Raw genomic sequence first — 22,656 nt, forward strand, 5'->3', positions numbered from 1 at the left:
TGTATCACTGACCCTTTTTTGTCATGTTACACTTTGATATCTAGTAACTATTACTATTGTACAACATTCTATCTTAGGCTCTCTCTCTCACATTAAGTGACTACCCTAATTAACCTATGGACTTGGGTTTAGATCTCCCTTTTTTAATTCCTGTACTTAATGATTGTGTAGATGCAAGAATTGAACTCAAAACCATCTAGTCACCAGACATTCAACCTAACCTACTAAGCTACACCACTTTGGTCCTCTCTTTCTCTCTCTCTCTCTCTCTCTCTCTCAAAAACACCTAATACTATTGAGAGAGCAACTAGCATATACCATCTCATAAGGGATATATGATATATTATACCCACCATTTCTAAGTAAACTAAGCTTTCATTGTACCACACTGTTCTATCTTGCCACATAATAGTAGCTTATCATTCAATCACATAGCTACTCTAGTGTTCCATCCACTCAACCCTATCATCCACCTCTCTCTCTCTCTCTCTCTCTCTCTCTCTCTCTCTCTCTCTACACACACACACACACACACACAAAGAACTTAATAGCATATAATTTGCTACTCTAAACAATATACATATAAAAAGTGCACGATTCATTGCAAGAGTATACACTTTAATACATCAAATTTAGTTATTTATCACTTATAGAATATAACAATCAAAATCTATTTTTTTCGTAAAGGATAATTGTATTAATTACTATGAACTTAAGATACAAGATAAGGCTTGTATACTTTCTTGTGCTAAACTATCAATATAAAAATCACATCAAGCGACCAACATAATTGTGTACTCTAATTGGAAAACAAAAATGAACACATTACCAATAGCCCCTAAAGCACAAAAACTAAAAAACAATCACCACATATCCACCCAAAATTTGTCAATTCGGGGTTTTAAAAAACCCAATCTTGTGGATGCACTCATGGATACATGTATGTCATGTTGACATGATGTCAAACCTTGGATGTAAGAGACCATACCTTTCTTGCCAAGAACGATCCGAAGCAAGGGCAAGAAAGGATTGTCTGCTCTAGAGCACCATGAAAAGCTCTCTCTCTCTCTCTCTCTCTCTCTGTGGCCATATTTATTTATTTATATTTATATTTATATATGCTTCGTATAATATGATAGCTTTGACTATAGCAATGCGAGTGTTGATGAGTAGAAGTCATGATATGTAATCTAGGATTCTAGAGCAACTTTTTAACACTTTCTAGTCATAATTGTATACTAAAAGTTTAGCGAGATCCATAGGCCTTGTTTGATAGTTTTATGAGATATTCATGTTTATCATTTATATTATATATGTAACATGCCTTTGCTTCAACTTGATATTTGATATTTATGAGCTTTCTTTTAAATATTGTGCCTTTGATCATTTGTAAAGTATAATGTGGTTTAGAAGTGGCAAGTGACACCTGTTGTCTTGAAGATATCATATTTTCTAGAGGTTTACATAATAAAATTTGATCATTTCTCATATATGTAATGGATGATAGGTTCATTTCTTTGAATATTTCATGTACCCAAGCTCTATGACTCGTATGTTTTGAAATACATACGAAAGAAGCATTTTTTTAATGTTCCCTAAAGACCGGGGTACTGCAGGAAACTTGTTTAAAACTCATTTCCTGCCTTGCCTAAACTTCTGGCTACTATGGATACTCAGCACACTATGATACACATATCCTGTTGAGGGCTTGACAAATGCTCTTCACACACCAGCTTTTGTATCATGCAAGATAAAGGCTGAGATTATGTCAACAAGAAGCTGTTACATCTTCATTAGGAATACCATCTTACATCGAAAGCTGAAGTTGGATTTCCTCACTCACAACCTTTAAAATATCTGCAATCCTGGCCACGATCCACAAATTGGTATTGCTACAGTCCCACGATTGAAAATACCAACAACTGGTTTCAAACAGCATAATAAAGCCTTAATCCAATCAAAAATTGAGAAATTTACCTGCTTCTTTTGACATTTATCTCAGCAAGCCAAGCAGTTAAATAAACCTGTAGAATACAGGACCATGATATTTATATCCCCATCCAGCTGTCAGGCAAACTTTCACAGAAACAAATGGAAGATGTATATTGCTTAGAAATACATCGAGTTAACAACACATTGCAGCAACAATTTGAAGAAAATTTGCAATAGGGCCACCAACTGCATGATATACTGACCACATGAATTATATCACAGTCCATGTTCTTGAGGTAGCACACGCATAATTCAAATTACCACAGGCCAGGTAGGAAGGCTTGCAGCTCATGAACAGTCCAAAATCACCTCCCGCAAGATTCACAATCAGGGCTAGCAGTATAAATCACAACATGGTGTATAACAATAAGCTAAACTCAATTTTATCATGTCAAATAAGTCACTCAGGAGTGCAGGAAAGCCACTCAGAGAGCAAAAAGGTGTGGGCTGCAAGATTTAATGTGCAAAGTGAATGACATTTCCAGAAGAAGAGCAGCATTATCACTATTCTGGCATCCAAGACTGAAGGAAAGCATCTCAGAAAGCAAGTGTGGACTGCATTTGGCAGATTTATCACATAACAATTAAGTATGCAAGATGCAGGGCAGTCCTGGGAAGGGACAAGCAGTCTACACACAACCCTGGCATCCTTTCAGGTGAGAACACACATTCTCTCAGAGAGTGGCGGCCAAGCATTAGCATGGATGCTTCTTGGAATAAAAAATGAAGGCATTCCAAGTACGCCAAATATGCCACAGGGCTATCCATCTAAGGAAATGGCAAAGGCAAGAATAATCTGAATGCAAAGAAGACAAGGAAATCATCTTTCCCATAATCCACGAACAAACTGATATCCAGTGCTGAGTTGCCGCGGACCACACACGGGAAACAAAACTCCAAATTTGTCTAGCAACAAGGCAAGAGACAAAAAGATGAAGCATTGTTTCATCGCATGTAGTACAAAACACACAACGATCAGCAAAGATATTGCGGGCACACAACACATTGCCAGTTAGAAGACCCCCAATAAGTAACCTCCACATGAACACTTTACCCTGATACGGAACCTTAGACTTCCAAAGCTGGATGAATCTTTCCTGCCACTTCTTTTTGCTATCCCGAGTATGCCATACTTTATTAGTCTCTCTCTCTCTCATAAAAAGTAATTGTATTGATTCCTATGAACATAAATACAAGGTTGAAGAGTCACAAGAGAACTATTAAGTATGGTAGAGAAATGGAAGAAACCAGAGCATGCCAAGAATGCATACTATTGATTGCACACTCCAAAATGGAAATAAAAAATGAGCACATTCTTGATAGTCCAAATATACCAACAACCCCAAAAGCGCAAAAGTGAAAAACTATCATCACATGTGGCTGCATAGAATCCGTCAATTTTGCTTTTCCAAAAGCCCAATTTCGTGGATGCATACATGCTCCTACAACATGATGCCAAACCTGGGACAAAAGAGACCATAACTTTCTTGCAACTAGGCCATAGAGAAACTAATGAAGACATGTGTCTTCATTTGTAGTACAAAAGAAGCAACAACCATTGGAAATATTGCATCTTAAAAGAGTAAGAGCAACAGTCCACCCACCAACATCTCCAAACAAAGGCGTTGCATTTGAAGGGCATTTTATTAAGCCAACCCACCATCACCATGGATTTGCACCAAGAACTGACTTTGTGGAGGCCCCAAAGGGAATTCCCCTTATGCATCAACCATTCCTAATCCTTAATAACTGAATGATATATCTCACTAGCAAATACATGCTCTGAGAGCAATCATCCTTTAATTTTCCAATCCTGCTATAAGCTATCTAGGTCTAAGCAAGGAAAGGGCTACCAAACATGCAAGGATGCCAAAATGGTTTCCCATAAATTACATACCCTCTTGGCACATGAAAAACCTTTCACATTAAGCAAAATGACATCAAAGTTTGTTGTATGTGAGTAGAAGCACATTAGCAATAGAAAGTAGCCCAAGCCTTGCCATTCTATTCAACTTCAGTTGAGAGCTTTTTGCTTTCCTCTCTCTCTCCCAAACCCTGAAACAAACATCAACGACACTTCTATACACAGATACAAGAGATTATTGCCCGGGCTAGAGCCAAGCCCTCTACATCCCCATGACATTGTATTAGCTAGAACTCTTTTATTTGCCAGCTAGAGTTTCCCTTACTTATAGCTTTTAGTCTTCTTGTATTGTTTATTACATTTTCATTTACTGTTCTCAAACAGTTGTACCATCATACAAATGATTGCATCTCACGGTCTCATAGGTCATTTTGGTCTTTTTGCAGATAATAATATATCATTCCATTCCATCTCTCTCTCTCTCTCTCTCTCTCTCTCTCTCTCTCTCTCTCTCTCTCTCTCATGTAACAAGTAGTTATATTATATCAAATCACAAAAGGAGCACAAAAGTCAAATCATAGGAAAGATACGAAAGCCATGGCAAAGAAACATGAGATTGCTGTATGCCAAGCAGATAATCCCTGAAGAGAGCCTCTCTCTCTCTCTCTCTCTCTCTCTCTCTCTCTCTCTCACAGAGAAAGAGAGAGTAGTTCTCTAGTGAAGAAAATCTACAACTCTAGCCATTTCTTCAAAACCGAAATATCATTTCATCTACTTCTACAGCCCTCAATGCAATAATAGAAGCGAGGAGTTCTCGGTAACATTATATACTTCTCTACCTTAGCTTATTGCCTTCTCACACCCTCAACTCCCAGTCATCAATGACAAGTTTGGATTTCCTCTCCTTATTGTGTCTCTATTTTCCCTCACTGAACACACTAAATCCATTCCATTTCCAGTATCAGTTTTTAAGGTCCTTGAATGGAAAGCTCAAGTCAAAAGGCATTTGAATTAAGTATAAATGTGTTCCACATCTTCTACCCCCTGATTTCAATTGATCCTAAATCCAAAAGCACCAAGTTGAAAACATTAGAATTTCTGTTCACCTGCAAGACTTCACGTTCGGATGAGTGCTTTTGAAAAAAATCACCAAAATCATATCCCTTCTCCTTTGGAATCCACCCCGGTATCTTCAACTTGGTTTCCACAAAAATTGACTCCAAGATTTCTTTTGAAGCTTGCTGACTAGGATAATCATTCTCTGCACTTGAATATAGTGCACAATGCAACTCTATTATAATAAGCCACTGGAACAACAAAATGGAAAAACATTACCAAGACAATGAAAATGCTGCAACTATTATTGTGATAACTGAACATTAAGATGATCAGAATTTCCAAACGTACTAAACTTAATATTGTAATAACTGAACATTAAGATGATCAGAATGTTTGAGCTAACAAGCTTCCAAAAGTACTAATACTTAATATTTTGAATAAATGCTAATTCAGGCCTTCAGAGCTTAATTTTTGTAACTTCAGTAAATTTTGTCATCAAAGCAGGAACAAGGGGGGCATGTGGGAGCAGGGGGCATGTCCACACACATAAAGATGTTTCAAAATATCGTCCAATTAAAAACACATCCATACTAAAAATGAAAAGATGATTTGATACAATGAAATACCCACATTTTACATGTGAATGAATCATATTGCTGAGCACGCAAATACCATCTGTCCAATCAAGTCTGGTAATTCGTAAAAGCATTATGATTGCAGCAATCTATGCTTCACAGAGATCTCACTTTCATGCTCAGATCTGCAATTCTATTGGACAGTGCTTGGAGGCATAATGCTCTTATATGTAGGATTTAAATAACTCCATTCATCATGATGATAATGCCTCTTATCATTCACATATGCTCTCTCTACTGAAATGCAGTAATGGAATACTCTGATCGCCATACTAAATGCAGTGGATTTGTAGAAAACCTTGCAGCTAGGAGTCACGGGTTTTACAAAGCTGTTTCATACTTGTGGAAGCCCTAATAAAACTATTTGTATCTGACATTGGCATAACCATACATTACCATTTCTAGCTGTGCATTGTGCATGCATGTGCAGTAACTAATTCTGCTTCATTTTTTACCTTGTTGCTTTCTGCTTGCTCTGAGACAACAACAGCATTGTAATTCAGTTTGAACCACATTTCAGGCATTTGCAGCATTCTCAGAAAGTAAAGGAGCCCCATACCCATGTTTTCTTACAACTCCATCATTGGTGTTTCAGCATTCTCCAGTTCACAGTATGTATGTCACTACTGAGAACAATTATTTAGACTTGAGTGGTTCAGCCTGCCCAAATGGTATCTGGCAATAGCTACATGTAAGGGGGTTTCTGAAAGAATTTAGCCCTACCTTATGCAACTTTACGGTGCATGAAGACATCCCTATGCAGAGGTCCCTCCCATGTCATTTAGCAACAAATGAAACACTAAAGTAAAAAGCAATGCTAGCTAGTTGGATGTTGTATACCTTTACCCAAAGCTCAGATAGGAACATGTTGATCAGCTCCTCTGCCAGCATTTCTACACAAATAATGTTAGTAAGTATGATGTATGATCTTACATGACCCAGAGCCATATACACTGGTACTTAGAAATAGAAATGAGAAGCCTACCATGAGCAGCAAGTGAAAGAATTGAAAAGACTGCCAGTCCGTCCCCATCACCTGCATCCTCATGGAGATACTGCCTATCAGAAAACTCAATAAGAGGCCCTTTGACCGAACCTTTCACATATGTCTTCATTGATCCCTTTGCTCTTAACATCAGGAAGACGGACTCAACCTTCAAAACCAAATGAATACAAACTTTACATTAACATATTGATGTGCAGCCCAGTAGTCAATCACTAATTTTGGACAGAAAAGAAACATAATCCTTTATCGTATGAATCAGACAGAAACATACTCTACATATAGCAGCATAATACAAATATACAAATATCTAAGAAAGCAGTGTCCTGGAAAGCATACCATATCTTTGTAGATTTTAAGAAGCTCCTCATGGGATCCTTCCTGCATATGACACTGTATACATTAGATACAAAATAAAGCATGCATACCTTTAGGAATCCATCTATTTTCTAGATTAAACCTAGTTGTATGTTCAGATAGAAATTGAACCCTGCATCATCCTATTGGGGGGGAAAGAAAAAGGATCAATGAGTGAAAACAAAGACTTTCTCATTAAAAGGTTAAAATGTATGTGTTTCTGCCAATGGTAAGTGGTACCATAACTTTCTAGCACAATGCTCATATCCATACAACAACTTCGTGACCCTCTCTACTCACTAGATTCCCTTCACAATATCAGATGAAGATGCAATTTCTGCCAGGCTATCCTGTCTTTGCAGATCAAAATCACAACCAGATCCAAGGGTAGAATCGCCACTTATACATCTACATTTCCCTCTAGATATAACACCTTTATATTGGATGAAGCTACTTGACCATCAGAAAACATGTCTGCTGGTACCTTGGCCTCCAAGCCTGCTCAATCTTACACTCTACTTACTCCCTTGGACACCATATTGCCATACTGTCAAATCAGTGTATATACACTAAATACATGCACTTCAATGCAACAGCTATCACTAAACCTTACCACACCAACTAGGGTCATAAGCTTTAGCAGAAGATCTCAGATACATGCCACACATGCATGCCTCTGAATCCTCATGTAGACACATTAAATCACGCACAACATGCATCTCAGCTAAACTTACATTAAATTGTGCACAACATGCATCTCAGCTAACTTACTCAATGACTTGGGTCAAGAAAAATCCTGCCATCTTCCACATAACACCAACTTCTTGTTTTCCACAAAGCACATGACACCAACCTTTTCCAAGTTTATCTTAATCTTGCGATATTAAATCTCCATTCAAGTAAACTTAAAGAGAGGACAATGTCAGGGTGACTACCAACACACACGGTGCACCAAAAGACTTTGTGAAAACAAAAAGGATTGAAATTTAAGAGGTCTACACCCAGAGGGAAGTACAATCATTAACAGATTGTTGCATGAACCTAAGAAAAAGATGACACTTTGAGATGATGAGTTGGCCAAGAGATTATGGTTTCCTGCTGTCCAAGGGTTCATAGAGCCGAAAATATTGTGCACACAAATAACTAGGAATGATCTTTATGGCAAGCTGGAGGCCTCCCAGACAGCCAAAACTTTCTTCACACAGAACTGTTTGAGATATTTTTCTTTGAGTTGTGAGGTTCTGCACTCAAGCAACTTGCAAGCAACAAAGATGATGGCCAAGATAATAAGATACATCAGATGTAACATATATTCTCTGTTTGCCCTGCATCTCTTACCATGCAAACTTGACAAATTTACATTGCTATTAGCTACACCCATTTGGTGAGGCCCACAAACATTGGCAGCAAACATGTTATCCATCGCAAAGTTGTTGCATCCCAACCATTAACAATGTGAGCTGTTGCGCACCTTTATGGCTGATCTCCCAGGGTAGGTATCACTCAAGCACTACAACACATAATCAAAAGCCACACCTAAACCATGACAATAGCTGAAACCAGCCTTCCTTCCGTGGATGGGTGGTAAATCCCTGATTACAACTTAATTACAGCAACAAACAATTAATGCAAATCTGAAAATACAAATTTACCTACTGATCTTGGACAATGCACACCCGATTGGCCCCAAAATTGACGCCCCTTTCGGTATTTCTTTGGCTTTATTGAAGAAGTTGATTTACAATGGGATTCTCCCGATCCCCTTCGCAATCCAAGCTCCCCTTACTGTCCAAAGTGACCAGCAAGCCTTCAATTTGTTTTGCCCCTTGATTCGAGCACTTGATTAGCCCTCACCCACTTCATAGACGATGGAAATGCCCCAAATATACTCACTAGCTAGTCCTCCACTTGAATTTAGCTGAAATTCACATTCAGCCCTGTTGAATCAAAGTCTTGGAGCTTCCTATTTCTGACACATTTCTCGAGGCTGCTGCTAAACCCTAATTTATGCAATTTCTCAACCTCCAAGGGTTCAAATGCTGAGATCTTCGGAGCAAGGCTGTGAAATGGCTCAGAGATGAGAGAGCTGTAGAGAGAAATTTCAAAGTTTTGTCACGAAGAATGACTGAAAATTAGTCAAATGCAGTTGTTGCTCTACCACAAGTTGCGAAGCAAGGCTGTGAAATGGCTCAAAGATGAGAGAGCTGTAGAGAGAAATTTCAAAGTTTTGTCACGAAGAATGACTGAAAATTAGTCAAATGCAGTTGTTGCCCTGCCACAACAACTTGTTGATGCAAAGAACTAAAGAAAATCAGTCATTTACTGCTACTGCCCTGTCTCAACAGCCTGTAGATACTATCACCTACTGTTGATTAGTCTGCTCCTACCCCTCGCTGCCCCAAAAGGTCCTCCAATGACTGCAAATTAGACCAGCAACAGCTCCCTCTCTCTTCCAGGCTGAATACACTAAAAATGCCTCTCTCCAACCTCTAAAGACGTTTTCCAATCTTGCATGGGCATTTTTGACAAGTGGCGACCTCCCCAAATGGCTTTTCCAGCATTATCCATAATAAAATATTAATTTTTAATCTTTAAATACTGAAAATTAATCTAATAATTATTTCGGTGCCTTGAAAAATAATCTGACTGGCCAATAATTAAATTGGCTAGGCAACTTCCATTCCCGAGTGTCTTTGCGTCATTTTTTTATATTAGGTATCATTAAACGTCACTTCTCTAGTGTCACCAACTGACACTTATGGCCAAATGAATAACCTAGGCCAACAACTCGTACCAGATACCACCAAGTACCTATACAACATAACTTATAGCAATTTTTGCCTTTGACATCCCGTGATTTCCTCAAGTCCCGGGCTTGTAAATTTACTCTAACCCCAATTACAGCTCACATGTGTAACACCTACTTAACCATGTGATTAAAAATTAATCCACATGTTAAGTGGGGTGATGTGTGCAACAAATGCATGGATAGATGTGTGCATCATTCTTTAGAGAGAGTGCTCACATCTTCTTGCAGCAAGCACTTTACATTTCTTGAGCTAAGAATGCACTACATGCTGAATAGTCACATTAGAGAGCCCCAAAACAAGCTTAATTAATTAAACTACCAAAACTTCCATTAAAAGAAATGTGTTCCTAAAGTGTGTGTGTCCCATAAGGTAGAGCCTAATTTGAGTGGACCCATCCATCTATAAATAGACAAGCTGTCCACCACTTAGCCTTAATCGCATTTTTGCAGCTTGCAAGTGCCTTCTTACTGTTGTAAGCACCCCATATGCGGAGTGTCTCTCAGCCAAAGCTACTGTCCACTGCTGTCTACCATCTAGTGCTGGTCTATAAGCCTTCTGCTGCTGTTTTGAAGCCTTCTATCAGCTGGCAACTACTGTCCAAGCTGGAACTGCCTAGGGTTACTGCATCCACACAGTCTGCTGCTGTCGTACAGCCTATCACCCTACCACCCAGCCTGCCATGTCAGCCCTACTGCTGCATTTTGCTGCAAACTGCACCACCCTAATCTTCCAAATCATCAAAACCTGTGTTTTGCAACCGCTTGCATCCCTATAGCTGCCATGTCATCAACATACCCGCATTTTGTTGTTCTACACTCTGCTATCCATCTTACCACTGATCCGGCCATCTCACAGGTTGTGTTTGCTGCTGCCAAACACATTTGGAGGCTATATGTTGCATCTTGGGATCCGTTAGAGTATGATACACTCTTCTGCTCATACTCTCTGCCCTAGTCCTCTAGTCAAGGGAGTTCGGGGGTCTGTTTTCACATTGCATAGTGTGTTTGCTGCATTGAGCATTGTACTTATTCATTTATTATTCAATTTGATTATCTTCTTTGTTCATTGTCTCTGTGTCAACCCTAACCCTAACTATATTTCTTTATCAATCTATGCATTTGTCATACGGTTATGCTTGTATTCTATAGATGAGCATTTCTTTACATGGTATCAGAGCTAGATACTCATTGAAAAAACCTAGGCCCTCCATCAAGAAGCCATGCCTTCAAAAATAGGAACTATAGAGGGAACATAATAGTGAACACTTCCACACTAACTCAATCTCCAAAGGAGCCTACATCAAGAGCTGAGCAAAAATGGCTTCCACATTCAACTCTACAAGGTTTTGACACAATCGAAGCTCTCAATCCCTCTCAGACTTTTTCTACCTATCTGCCCTATCCCCCTTCCTATCCTTACTACCCTCCTTGCACTAAGACACTCATAGTTTTTCATCCTCATCAGCCAAGCATACTTTCACTGATAAGACTCGTTTTAACGAGTCTAATTACACTACTTGGTCAAATCTAATGCGACATGTCCTTGACTCTCAAAACTTGTGGGACTTTGTCCAAGGGCTTGAACCCCAACCAGATCCACGAATTGTTTCACCAAAGGTTGTCCACTCACGGAAGGCCAGAAATACTTTCACTATCATTGAGCTAATGCTATTGGGAATAAAGGGCCCCCGTACCTTTTATGCGTGCTCGGGTGTGAACATACCCTTGTACTTTAGTCCTTTACATATAACTATCAAAAACTTAAAGAGTGGTATATCTTTTTGCATCCACACATTGTGCATCACTCTCTACTACTATTGCTCACTCTCTCCACAATCGCCATTGCCTAACATTGAACTTCCACGACAAACTAGTATCACAGCTAAAGATTGCAAGTTGCTGAAGGTTGCAGGTCGTCGTTAGGTTGCAAATCGTCAGTCCTGGTCAAGTGAGTGGCAACCGAGAGGCCCTTAACAAGGCAAACAGGTCACCGCAAGATAGATAGGCCCTCGATGAGTAGTGCAACAGGTTGTCCACGTGGTAGTACAGCAAGTCATGGACGAGCAAGCCAATGCAACACAAGTCGTCAACGAACAAGCCAGTGCAGGACAGGTTGTCGCAAGACAAGTCAACGCAATAGCAAGATTTGATGGGAACGGACAATCAACCGTCACGCCCTTCCTTGTTTTTTTTAAGGAAAATCATTTATTTTCATCAAAGGTCTATTCCTTTGAAATTTACGGGCCTTCACAAGCGCACAAGCACAATTCAACAAATCTTAGAGATTGGGCTCACTTTTAACCCCAAAATTTAGGGATTTTGGCATACACAAGAGATTTTACTCGTCAAAGTAAAATTTGTGCATTCTTGAACACTCTCGGATCTCAAAAAATTAGGGCTTTTTGCGCATGCGCAGAAATTGCAGTGGGACAAGAGCAATTCTTGGAATTTTGACATATTGGACCCCGCACAATTTGGCCCTTTTGCAAAATTTGCAAAATTAGAGTCAATTTTGGTCTTGGTATGGACTTGCAATGCAGTTTCTATACAGAATGAGCACATAAGACCTCAAACAAATTTGGGTCTTTTGCAAAACCTGTGAAATTTTGGCAAAATTGGCTTGTGCAATCCATTCAGAAGTTATGTTTGATGTCATTTGAGCAATTTCAGCAGAGAAATTTTGGGGCTTTTCACCTTGAGAGTCGAATTGGTGCCTATGGATGCATTTCAGGCAGAAATTGTAGCTAAAATTTGGGGCTTTCTCATGTAACTAATGTATTAGCCCGTGATATGGCTGCAATTGCTTGTGGTGTGCTGTAGCACACATTTTGTACCTCTGAAAATTAATTTGCAGAACTGAAATTTTTGCAATTACTTAAATTTTCATTGGGGGTTGGTACTTGCTTTGTACTTTGGTCATTTGTGTGACATTTGGGCTCATATTTGTTGACCTTTTAGTCACCTTTGAGTTGTAAATCATGGCTGGCAGCAATGATAGCAGAAATTTTTTACACATTAAGAAGCTTGAAAAGAAACAAGTGAAGCCCATCAAAACTAAAGGAGTAAAACCAACAAACATGGATCAAGAGGACTGGCATGATTTAGATGAGCTTGCATGCTCTACCATAGGCTTTCACTGTCAAACACTTTGCTTTTCAACATCAAGAAACTGAAATTTGCTTATGATATGTGAAAAAGACTTGAGAAGTTATATGCTCAACAAAGTGCAAGTAGCAAGGTTTATTGGTTGAAAATTTTGATGGACCTTCGCATGAAGGAAGGTACAACCATGTCTATACATTTGAATGAGTTTAACTCTATTTTTAGCCAGCTGATTGCCTTGGAATTTCACATTGATGAGGAGTTCAAGGCAACATTTTTGCTATGCACCTTGCTTGAAAATTGGGACACTTTTAGGACAGCAATGAGTAACTCAAATGCTATGCTGTTATATTCAGATGTAGAGAGCTCTTTACTCATGGAAGAGCTCAATAGGCAAAATATTTCAGCAAACAAATCTTCCAATGCACTACATACAAGAGGCAGATCCCAGCACAAAGCACAAAGCAAGTCTCGTGGGGAAAATGCAGTGTGTCATCATTGTGGCAAAAAAGGGCACTTCAAGTGGGATTGCTTTTAAGTGGAAGAACGAAAAGGGCAAAGGCAAAAACACTGATGATAACAAGGATAAGAAAAAGAACAGCCAACATGCAAAGAAGAGTGGTGTGAAGATAAAGGAAGTCAATGTAGTCAATCACGAGAGTGAGAATGGCAGTGATGTACTCTTTGCTTCTTTTAGTACACAATCATTGATTGCTGATTTTGAAGATGACAAGCACACCTGGATTCTTGATTCAGATGCCTCATTCCATGTAACACACACCATGAGGGTTATTGATTATGTAACGTTAACAGATTGTAGTGAACCGCCATACTTCAAGGCAACAATGGACAGAAAGGACAGCAAGAAATGGCATAAAGCTATGATGTCAAAGATGAAATCTCTAAACAAAAATGGTACTTCGAATTTGGTGCGTTTGCCCAAGGGATAGAAAATCCTACCATGCAAATGGGTTTACAAACTGAAGGTCACCTCTAGTTCCTCACCAAAGTACAAAGCACGACTGGTTGCCAAAGGATACATGCAAGAACATGAGATGGACTTTGATGAGATCTTTTCTCATGTAGTCAAAATGACTACTTTACGCACCATATTGGGCTTAGTTGCATGTGAGGATATGGACCTCATATAGATGGATGTAAGGATTGCTTTCTTACATGGTGATGTACATGAGGACATATATATGCAACAGCCTGAAGGTCTTGAAGCTAAGGGGCAAGAAAATATTGTATGTAAACTCAACAAAAGCTTTTATGGGCTGAAACAGGCACCGCATGAATGGTATCGTAAGTTTGATACATTCATACAATCTCAAGGTTTCTAAAGAAGTCAAGTGGATCATTGCTTGTATACCAAGAAGGCGGCAAATGGCAACCTTATTATACTGATTTTATATGTGGATGACATGTTGATTGGTGGTAGGGATGTTCATGCGTTAGACATATTATTTGAGTAGAACTTACACAACAGGCACCGCATGATTAGTATCGTAAGTTTGATATGTTGGGTATCTCACACGCCTTACTTACGCCTACGCTCATATGGGAGTGTGCGGGTGATCACTAGGACACTGGGGCACTTTTTACTCTCAGTAGGAGAGGTTTTTCCCCCAGATTATGTGTACTATTTTGTATGTGCTTGTGGTGCACACTTACGGGCACTTACTGTGTTCCGGTGTGAACAGCCCCTTATAACTCTAAGGTATAAGGGTTATCATTTGTACTTTCAGCTTACACTCTATTCAGTACTATTGCATTGGGTGTCGTGCTCAACTCTGTCTCTCACTCTCACACTGTCTACTGCACTTCAGCTGCACCTCGATCCTCTCCCATCTGACATTTGGTATCAGAGCTCAGCTCAGAGCAGTCTTCAGTCTGCAGTCTGCAGCCCTCGCCAGTTCTGCCCCAGCCGCCTGTTCCTGCCCAGTCCTGCCTGCGCCTGTCAGTCCGTCAGCGCGCAGCACCAGACGACTCCTCTGCCCAGCGTGCAGCTCCAACAATCAGCGCGCCACCTGTACCTGCGTGCTGCCACCTCTGCCCAGCGCGCCTCCTGTACCTGCGTGCTGCCACCTCTGCCCAGCGAGTCCTCTGCCCTGTGTCTGCCCAGAGTGCCCCTTCGCCTGTCAGTCTGCCTGCGCAGCCTCCCTGCGCTGAGCTAGCCTGTGCCGTCAGCTCCAGCTGCCAGCGCGCCACCTGTCTCCACCAGCCAGTCCTGGGTGCCGCCTCCTCTGCCCAGCGCGCGCCCAGTCCTGCCTGCGCGTGTCACTGGACCTGCACGCCTGTACCTGTGGGTCAGTCCGACTGTACCCAGCAGTCATTACCTCGGGAATCGTGCCCGTCGTCAACACGCAGAGGTAACATTCTGCACTTTTCTTTTACACAGGAGTTCGTGCAACAGGTTCAGGTTCAGCATTGGGAAACGTGCTGAACAGCAGGTTCAGTTTTCAGCATTGGGAAACGTGCTGTGTCTGTCTGTGACACATTGAATGCACATTTTGGGGCTTTTGTAACAGACATTTGTGACAGAAATTTTGGGCAGAAAATTTTGGGGCTTTTGATGTTTTAGTGCTGCTGAGCACTAATTGCACCTTGGGAAGCGTGCATCAGTGACAGTTTTTTTGACAGAGTACCCTTTGCACATTAATTGCAGACTTGTGTTTGCTGCAATTTCTGGAAATTTGCAGATTTCCAGCCCGTACTGCATTGACATTGCTCTATTACCTTTTGGGAAATAATGGCAAATCAGGGAGGAGATGTATTCACCTATGTGTCCAAGGAAGACCGATTGGATGGGAACAATTATTCCCTTTGGTCTTTCATGATGAAGAATGTATTAGTGGCCAAAAATTTCTGGGATTATGTCAGTGGAGAGGAAGCACGACCGGGAGTTGTGGCTCCCGCTACTCCTCCTCCAGGAGGACGTGCAAGAGGGCAACCTCAGCCCCCTCCACCTCACCCCGCTCAGCCACTTCCCCCAAGAACTGCAGCTCAGAAAACTTGGGATACACGGGATGCACAGGCTATGTCGCTGATTGCATTGGCAGTTCAGCGTTCTATCATTCCTCATATTCGTTCAGCAGCTTCTTCACAAGAAGCTTGGTTGATATTGGAGCAGATGTTTGCAGGAAAGAATGAGACTCGCATCTCTTTCTTGAAGAAAGAGCTAGAGACTCTAAAGATGAATGAGGGTGATTCTATGCAGGATCATCTCAACAAAATTCAGGACTTGCGGGAGCAACTCATGAATGTGGATGAGTACTACTCAGATGCGCAGCTGATTTCTACGACATTGAATTCACTGCCTCCCTCTTACTTGGCTTTTCATACTGCCTTGAACCTCACTATGAGGATTTCGAAAGAGCCCATCACTTTCATTCAGCTTGTCAGTTTGCTTCTAGAGGAGGAACAAACTAGACGGAACAGTGGTGTGGATGGTATAGCCTCTGAGCAGGCTTTTATGTCAAGGCAGAAGGGTAAAAACAGCCAAGGGAAAAATGCTTCGCAGAGTTCTGGTAGTAGTAACACTTCACAGACAAGTCAGAAACAGGGGGGCACGCAAGCCAAGAAAGGAAAATGCCATTACTGCAAGAAGCCTGGCCACTACATCACTGAGTGCAGGAAGCGCATCGCCAAAGAGAAGAAGAAGGAGTCAGGAATGTCTGTTTCTGCAGCTCCTTCCACTGCTAGTGAGTCCGCGTCCTTTGTTGCAGACAGGGACTATTGTTTTTACACTTGCAGTTATGATGTCTCTTGGGCTGATAGAGCATTTAGCTCTACAGAAGATGCTGACACTTGGTTCTTTGACAGTGGTGCTTCACGGCATATCACATCTCGTAGAGATTTGTTTGCTTCTCTTGGTGCACCTCCCGTTGGGAAGTCTGTTCAGTGTGCTAATAATGCATCATACCCTGTTCGTGGTATTGGGGAGATTCAGCTTACAGCCATTGATGGCTCTATTCTCCGCCTACAGGATGCTTTGTATGTGCCTGGCATTAAGAAGAATCTGCTTTCCATTTCTTCTATGGCACGTTGTGGTTTGCAGGTCACCTTTGATGATGACCGTTGCATGGTCCGTGACAAGGAACACATGACATTGGTCTTGACAGGTTCTTTGTGTCATGGGTTATATGAGTTGGATGCTCTTTCGGTAGATCAGTCTGCATATTTGACATCCACTCTTACTCCTGCTATGTTAGAGGCAGAGTTATGGCATGCTCGTTTGGGGCATGTAAACTATGGCAGCTTGATGCTATTACAGCGTACTCAGATGTTGGATGGATTACCTCTCTTGGAGAGACCTCCTGAGCATTTATGCGAGGGTTGCATTTTGGGGAAAATGCATCGTTTCTCTTTTCCCCGTGATGTTGCTTTTAGAGCAACAGCCAGATTGCAGCTTGTGCATTCGGATGTTTGTGGGCCCATGCAGACACAGTCATTGGGTGGTTGTTACTATTTTGTAACATTTATTGATGACTTTACACGTTTGTGCTGGGTCTACTGCTTGAAAAAGAAGTCAGAAGTGTATGATGCATTTTTGGCTTTCAGTGCACTTGTGGAAACTCAGTCTGGTTGCAAGATTAAGACTCTCCGTTCGGACCGAGGGGGGGAATACATGTCCTCTATGCTGAATTCTTATTTGCAGCAGAAGGGCATTATCCATCAGTACACTACTGCATATACTCCACAGCAGAATGGGGTAGCAGAGAGGAAAAATCGGTCACTCATGGAGATGGCCAGATGTATGCTGAAGGCAAAGAGTTTGCCTCATAGTTTTTGGATGGAAGCCGTCATGTGCGCTTGCCACATTTTGAACAGATGCCCTACCAAGGCCTTGAAAACCGTCACACCTTTTGAGGCTTGGCACAGCCGCAAACCTTCTGTTGGCCACTTCCGTACTTTTGGGTGTCTTGCATATGCCCATATTCCACAGGTACTTCGAAAGAAGTTGGACAAAAAGGCTGTAAAATGCATCTTTATGGGATATAGCAGCGAAAGCAAAGGCTACAGACTCTATGATCCCGTGACCAAGAAGGTTTTTGTCAGCAGGGATGTTGTATTTGATGAAAAATCAGAATTATCCTTGGCTGGTTTTGATACATATCAGGCTGCCCGTGATGTCTTTGAAGGGCTGCTGCCCATCACATTTGGTGATTCAGCTGGTACTTCAGCAAATGAACCTAATGTTCAGCCAGCTGCTCCTATGGAACATGCAGTAAATCAGCACATTGCTGAAACTGAAATTCAGCAGGAACTTGTACACAGTCAGGAAGCAAGACAGGTGCCTAGATTGTACACGCAGACTATGAGAGATAGTCATTTGGAAACACCCTTGGCTGGTCGTACTCGAAGGCAAACTCGACTGCATGATTCAGCACATTCCATGGAGTTTGTTATGGCAGCATGTACTCATGATAATGAGGAGCCTGAATGTTTTGAGGATGCACGACATAGTGTGCATTGGATGGCAGCCATGCAAGCTGAATTGGATTCTATTCATAAGAATCATACTTGGGATTTGGTGTCTTTGCCAGTTGGCAAGCGTGCCATTGGTACGAAATGGGTCTACAAATTGAAAAGGAATGCAGATGGATCCATAGATAAGTACAAGGCACGGCTGGTAGCTAAAGGCTACGCACAGAAAAAGGGCATTGACTATGAGGAGACCTTTGCTCCTACCTCCCGTATGACGACCATTCGGTCTATGATTGCCTTGGCTGCACATTTTGGTTGGAAAGTGCATCAGCTGGATATAAAGACTGCATTCTTACATGGGGAACTTCAGGAAGAAGTGTATGTACAGCAGCCCATTGGTTTTGCAGTTGAAGGCTCAGAAAATTTAGTATGCAAGCTGAAAAAAGCTCTATATGGTTTGAAACAAGCTCCACGAGCTTGGTACGCAAAGATAGATGCCTTCTTGCTTAGTCAGGGGTTTGTAAATAGCCCATCTGAGTCTACCCTTTATGTACATAAAGAGGGGGGATCCATGCTGATTTTGTGTCTATATGTAGACGACCTTTTGCTCACTGGAACACGTGCTGATCAGATTTCAGCATTCAAAAATAATTTACAGCAAACTTTTGACATGTCTGACTTGGGTATTTTGCACTATTACTTGGGCATCCAGTTTGTACATGATGCTAGAGGCATTGGATTATGTCAGTCAAGGTACATTGGGCAACTTCTTGAGAAGTTTGGCTTACAGGATTGCAAGCCAGTTTGTACACCCATGGAACCTGGGCTCAAACTGTCATTACATGATGACAGTGATTTGTTTGATATCCATACTTATGCTCCAGCAGTGGGATGTCTCATCTATCTATGCCACACTCGGCCAGACATACAGTTTGCCGTTTCAGTTTTGAGCAGGTACATGCATCAGCCTCGTATGTCGCATTGGCAAGCTGTGAAGCGTGTGTTTCGTTACTTGCAGGGTACTAGAGCTCTTGGATTGCTTTATGCCAAGGGGGGACCGCTGCAGTTACATGCTTACAGTGACTCTGATTGGGCTGGTGATTTTGATACTTGTCACTCCACTAGTGGCAATTGTTTCTTTCTTGGCTCGTCATGCATTTCTTGGCTTAGCAAGAAACAATCCACTGTTGCCACGTCGTCATGTGAAGCTGAGTACAAGGCAGCCTTCACTACTGCAGTTGAGTGCGTATGGCTTAGACGCTTACTTGCTGATTTGGATGTATCTGTTACGGAGCCTACTCCTTTATATACTGACAGTCAGAGTGCCATTGCAGTGGCACGGAACCCTGTGTTTCATGCTCGCACGAAACACATAGAGATTCACTACCACTTTGTCAGAGAGAGGCTACATGCAGGTGATATCAGCCTTGTCTACTGTCCTACCACCAGCAATGTGGCAGACATCTTCACCAAAGCTCTTCCACGAGACAAATTTGAAGCATTTCGCGATGCTTTGAATTTGACGCCCTTTGGTGGCGGATGATCCTTGTACACTTGATCACTCTTCACTCCAGGGGGGTTTGTTGGGTATCTCACACGCCTTACTTACGCCTACGCTCATATGGGAGTGTGCGGGTGATCACTAGGACACTGGGGCACTTTTTACTCTCGGTAGGAGAGGTTTTTCCCCCAGATTATGTGTACTATTTTGTATGTGCTTGTGGTGCACACTTACGGGCACTTACTGTGTTCGGGTGTGAACAGCCCCTTATAACTCTAAGGTATAAGGGTTATCATTTGTACTTTCAGCTTACACTCTATTCAGTACTATTGCATTGGGTGTCGTGCTCAACTCTGTCTCTCACTCTCACACTGTCTACTGCACTTCAGCTGCACCTCGATCCTCTCCCATCTGACATGATACATTCATACAATCTCAAGGTTTCCAAAGAAGTCAAGTGAATCATTGCTTGTATACCAAGAAGGCGGCAAATGGCAACCTTATTATACTGATTTTATATGTGGATGACATGTTGATTGGTGGTAGGGATGTTCATGCGTTAGACATATTATTTGAGTAGAACTTACACAACAGCTTATAAAGTGTGGGAGCTTTCGCTCAACCACCAAGACCCACGGACCGCTTATTGTTTCAAGCGTTTCAAGCGAGCTCTAATGGCTCTCTCTCACCTAGCCGACGCGTCGTCGATCCTACGAGTGTAGTGAGCTTACCTTAATGCCGATATGAGTTGCCTCCTCTCTCACACACGCCGGTAGCTCCACGATCCTAGATGCAAGCTCAAGCATCCTCAAGCCTCCTCCACCTCCAAGCTCCATCCTTCATAGCCGTGTACGCAAGAAGAGAGAAGAGAAGAGAATAAGAGAAGAAAAGATAGTGAAGAACTTCACCCTCTTGATCCCTCACTCCCACACACTCACTCCCTCACACTCTCACACACTCCCTCTCTCAAGAGCACACACAAGCAAGAAGATGAGAATGAGAGAAAAAGAAGAAGACTCTTGTTGCCACACACCAAAGAATAAGCTCTTATTCACTTTTTGAACTTTATATATACAAACCCTAAAATCCCATGGACACCCATCCCTTTTTTACATGACTGGCCATTGTCGCAAGGTCCTTTTTTCCATTTCCCTCTTCTAGCCTTATGCCTCTAGCCTACACCCGTCTAGTATTTTACAATTGGTACAGAAGGGAGCCTGGCGCTCTTTTACAAGAGTTTTTCGAGTTTTTTGAGACGCCTTTTCATTTAAAGTTGCGCTTTTTGCCCCGGTTCATCTTTAGAGGCCGCCTGCATGTCTTTGCTCTTACCACTCTTTGTCTTTAGGCCCAATGGCCATCCGATCCATACACTAGGAAAGTGTGGACAGGTGATATGGGATACCAACTCTTGGGATGCAATTGTGGCCCAGTATACTACTGACCCCAAGCTCATAGGGTGAGTTGATTTGGCTCCACAACCAAAAAATGAGTCTAATGTCCATCCTCTTTGTAGTTCTATGTCATGGGTACATTTTGTGTTATGTCTTTACATGCTTTGGATCCTAGGAAAACATTTCAATGATGTCACTCGCATAAAGACTTTGCGCTATCCTGTAATCAAGAGAGAAGGATTGCACATGAAAAGGGAAAAAGCTTGATGTGAATAGATGCAACCTAAAATAAAGAAAAGATTGGAAAAAAGTCATTCCAATGCCATGACAAAGCACAATAAGATGTCCAACAAGCAACCCTTGATATCTACTTATTTCCTACCTTGCACTTTCTCGTGAACAGCAACAAAAAGAAATGTGATGTGCATTTGACATCAAAAAGCAACAATGCTTGCATGAATGCATCGGCACAATACAGCTTTGTTTGGGAGACAAGCACGTAGGCTGTGGTGAGCTTCAACATTTAATGTGTACCCCTTGATGAAAATACTTTTCTCGAGCCTTAGCGCGAATGCCGTGCATGCCCTGCAGCACTCCAAGGTCCATAGAGTCCACATAACTGCAACGAAAGGAAGCCAAAATTTTAAACTCATAAGAGAAGGCAGCAACTGGACCGCACCACTGATACATGAGTATTATTATGTGATCAATAGGCCTTTTTTGTGTCTCATATGCTTCTGATCTTTTGTGAGAGAGGAGTATTAATAATCAACCGAGCTTTGTTAGTATTTGTCATGTGCTTCTATTGTTCCTTTAAAAGATTGGCCAGCTTGGCCTCCTATAGCTGCTGTGCGTTAAAATAACCAGGAGATTGGTTTCACCTCAAAATGAATGACATGAAGATTTGTAAGAGATAGAGAATTTACTTATGGGACAATACAGCTGATCCATGGTATGTCCCATCGTGGATAAACACAACCAATTTGACTGATGATGCTATTCCTGTATCCATAGAGAGAGAGAGAGAGAGCGACAGACTACCAGTGTGAGAGATGCGCGTTGACAAGAGAAGTTGCAGCTGCAAGGCCCTTGGCGGATGCAGAAGACCAGGCAGGGAGCTGCATGGCGATGGAGGACCACGCGTTCTTGACGTGGCGCTGAGCAGCTGGCCGCCATAGCCGAGGTCCTGCCGGGGAAGACGGGCTGCCGAGCATTTTCCTCACGAAACAAGATTTTCAAGCTCGAGCGAGGCACATTACACTTCTGTGTGTTTAATATAAACTAGGCGCTCAGACTCCAGAGTGTACATTCTCCCGGCATTTTAAGGGAGTGTTCTTTCCACACGAGGGTTTAAAAGCATGTTTTATGTGGCAACCAATAGGATTCATTTTAGCTAGTGTTTTTTCTACATTAAAGTTCCACGGTGCTGTGGATGCTATGGATAGCCCTATTCATGATGACTTGGATTCTTTATCGTCTTCTACAGGTTCTTCTACTTCATATGTTGTTTGCT

At 41.7% G+C, this 22,656-nt stretch overlaps 1 protein-coding gene across 4 annotated transcripts; it reads right to left on the reverse strand.

Annotated features, from left to right (window-relative positions):
* Positions 1–1,068: 1,068 nt before the first annotated feature.
* Positions 1,069–22,451, reverse strand: LOC148041575 (uncharacterized). Of its 4 annotated transcripts, none has more exons than XM_087680829.1 (8): positions 22,185–22,451; positions 21,678–21,762; positions 6,893–6,934; positions 6,536–6,704; positions 6,391–6,443; positions 4,963–5,163; positions 1,978–2,024; positions 1,069–1,857 (listed from the first exon to the last, which is right to left on the reverse strand). In XM_087680829.1, the coding sequence occupies exons 1-8, from the start codon at positions 22,355–22,357 to the stop codon at positions 1,836–1,838; spliced, it is 792 nt and encodes a 263-aa protein (XP_087536955.1). In that variant the 5' UTR covers positions 22,358–22,451; the 3' UTR covers positions 1,069–1,835. The 4 variants fall into 4 exon arrangements, with proteins under 4 accessions (XP_087536955.1, XP_087536953.1, XP_087536950.1 ...); XM_087680827.1 differs by having other exon boundaries at positions 1,069–1,892; XM_087680824.1 differs by having other exon boundaries at positions 1,069–1,922.
* Positions 22,452–22,656: the final 205 nt, after the last annotated feature.

The sequence above is a fragment of the Lygodium microphyllum genome, chromosome 1, assembly GCF_053477565.2.
Source record: "Lygodium microphyllum isolate KBCC chromosome 1, Lygodium_microphyllum_v1.1.10, whole genome shotgun sequence".
NCBI classification, from domain to species: domain Eukaryota; kingdom Viridiplantae; phylum Streptophyta; class Polypodiopsida; order Schizaeales; family Lygodiaceae; genus Lygodium; species Lygodium microphyllum.